Source organism: Chelonoidis abingdonii, unplaced genomic scaffold, assembly GCF_003597395.2.
Source record: "Chelonoidis abingdonii isolate Lonesome George unplaced genomic scaffold, CheloAbing_2.0 scaffold1586, whole genome shotgun sequence".
NCBI lineage: Eukaryota > Metazoa > Chordata > Testudines > Testudinidae > Chelonoidis > Chelonoidis abingdonii.
The window spans coordinates 1-2,234 of NW_027425847.1; the positions used below are offsets into that span (position 1 = coordinate 1).

The 2,234-nt window shown below is 67.9% G+C and overlaps 1 protein-coding gene across 1 annotated transcript; it reads right to left on the bottom strand.

Moving 5' to 3' along the window:
• Positions 1-413: 413 nt before the first annotated feature.
• LOC116838694 (arylamine N-acetyltransferase 2-like) lies at positions 414-1,983 on the bottom strand. Its single transcript, XM_032804077.2, has one exon. The coding sequence runs from the start codon at positions 1,930-1,932 to the stop codon at positions 1,093-1,095; it is 840 nt and encodes a 279-aa protein (XP_032659968.1). The 5' UTR covers positions 1,933-1,983; the 3' UTR covers positions 414-1,092.
• Positions 1,984-2,234: the final 251 nt, after the last annotated feature.

A 2,234-nucleotide genomic window follows, 5' to 3' on the forward strand; every position in this document is an offset into this window, starting at 1 on the left:
TGGGGCTGCTTTGAGAGGGATGCTGGGGCCAGTCTCTGCAGTGCCCCCTCCCAGGCATGTGTGCGGCGTGTGCCCCCACCCCGCTAACCACCCATCCCTGGCAGGCGGAGCCACTGCACCGGCTGATGGAGCGCTACCAGGAGGCCATGGGGCTGAGCGGCCGCCAGCTCCGCTTCTTCTTCGACGGGCAGCGCCTGGCGGGGACCCGCACGCCTGAGCAGCTGGGCATGGAGCCCGACGACGTCATCGAGGCCTGGGCCTAGCCCCTTGCCCCCCGGGATGCCCCCGCCCTGCATAGCTGGGCACGGAGCCTGCTGGAGGCCTGGACCTAGCCCCCCCGGGGTGCCTCCCTGCACCTCTCCCCCAGCTGGGCACAGAGCGGGCTGCTGCTGTCGCTGAGCCCAGGGGATTCCCCTTCCTAGCACCCTGCAGCAGCTGGGTGTGGCCCTGCCCTCACCCGCACACCTAGGCACGGCCCGGAGCCTGCCCATCACGTCAGCGAGGCCTAGAGCCAGCCCCGCCGCCCCCTTCTGTAAGTAGGGGACTTCAGGGGCGTTTGCCCCTCGCACTGAGGGGGTGAAGCAGCTTTTATGGAATAAATAAATGAACCCAGCCCTCGGTCCTGAGCTTCTTCCCCTTTACTTGTGGGGAGGGGGTGGGTGGACACAGCTGTGGGGCCAGAGTGACTGGCCCTGTGCCGGACCCTGCAAGGACCCTCACCCCCAGGGATCAGGGCCCACTCACTGCTCAGCGTGAGACAGGCCCTGTCCCACAGAGCTCACGCTCAATACACAGCAGGGATGGACCCACCCAGGATCATAGAGTCAGTGTTTGAGCCAGCGATGGAACCCAGGAGTCCTGAGCTCCCCACCCCCAACGCAGTAGCCACTGCTCTCCACCCAGAGCTGGGGATAGAAGCCAGGAGTCCTGGCTCCCAGCCCACCCCTCATTCTTCCCTTTGGGCCCAGGAGCTCTCTCCATCCAGGTTTCTGCTTGGCTGGCCTGTTTTACAGCTCTCTGAGCTGGGCACCCAAGGGTGCTGTCAGGGATGTCTCTGGGTCTGTCCCCCCCACCTCGTTTCTCAGAGCGTCCTCAGTCGGTGGAGGGGAGCTGCTCCATCTCCTCCCCCTCGGGGGGCGGCTGGATGGCCTGGTCCTTGGGCACCAAGGTCCCGCTCAGCTGGGCCCCGAAGGTGTGCTGCAGCAGGGTGGGGATCTCATGGGGCTGCAGGGGGGTCTCCGTGCGCTCCCCGCCCCGCGTGGCGATGAGGCGCCAGCCCATGTAGGTGAGGCGGCCACCGCCCGGCTGGGGCAGGCTGCAGAAGGACTTGCAGGCGAAGATGGAGCTGGGGGCCTGCTGGTGGTAGCAGCACATGGCGGCGAAGTCTTCCAGCTCCCGCTCCTCCAATGTGAAGCTGTAGAGCAGCTGCCCCTCCTCGCCGGGCGCCTGCAGCCGCTCCAGCACCCAGACGCCCCCCGCCAGGCTCAGCCGGAAGATGCCGCCCTCCTGCGGCTGCTCCAGGCCCGGCTCCAGCCACAGGGGCTCCAGGAAGCCGTCCCCGAAGCCCACATCGCACAGGAAGCGCTGGCTCCCCAGCTGCACCAGCAGCACCAGGTGGTCGCGGGGCGGCCCGAGGCGCCCAGTGAAGCGGTTCCGGACGCGGCCGGCCAGCCCCACTACGCAGAAGCCCAGCGCCCGCAGCAGCCACAGGAAGAGCCCGTTGTTCTCGTAGCAGAAGCCGCCACGCCGCCGGCGGACGATCTTGTCATAGAGCAGGGGCAACGCCAGGGTGATGGGCTCCCCGCAGTGCACGCTCAGGCTTTCAAAGGGCACCGAGAACAGGTGGCGACGGTGCAGCCCCCGCAGGGTCTCCAGGGTGGGCTCCTTCGGGCCCTGGTACCCAATCCGGGAGAGGTAGGCACCCACGTCCATCCCGGGCTGGGGGGGCAAAGCGGAGGCTGTGAGCAGAGAACCCAGGAGTCCTGGCTCCTTGCCCTCACCACTGGATCCCCATCCTGTGGGAGAGAGAGAACCCAGGAGTCCTGGCTCCCAGCCCCCTCGTGCTCTAAGCCACCAGCCCCCGCTCCCCTCCCAGAGCCAGGGAGAGAACCTGGAAGTCCTGGCTCCCAGCCCCCCTGCTCTAACCACCAGCCCCTGCTCCCCTCCCAGAGCCAGGGAGAGAACCCAGGAGTCCTGGCTCCCAGCCCCCTCTGCTCTGACCCCACCAGTCCCCA

Coding starts and splice junctions, on each gene's coding strand:
- LOC116838694 (XM_032804077.2), bottom strand. CDS start 1,932: ATGGACGTGGGTGCCTACCTCTCCCGGATTGGGTACCAGGGCCCGAAG.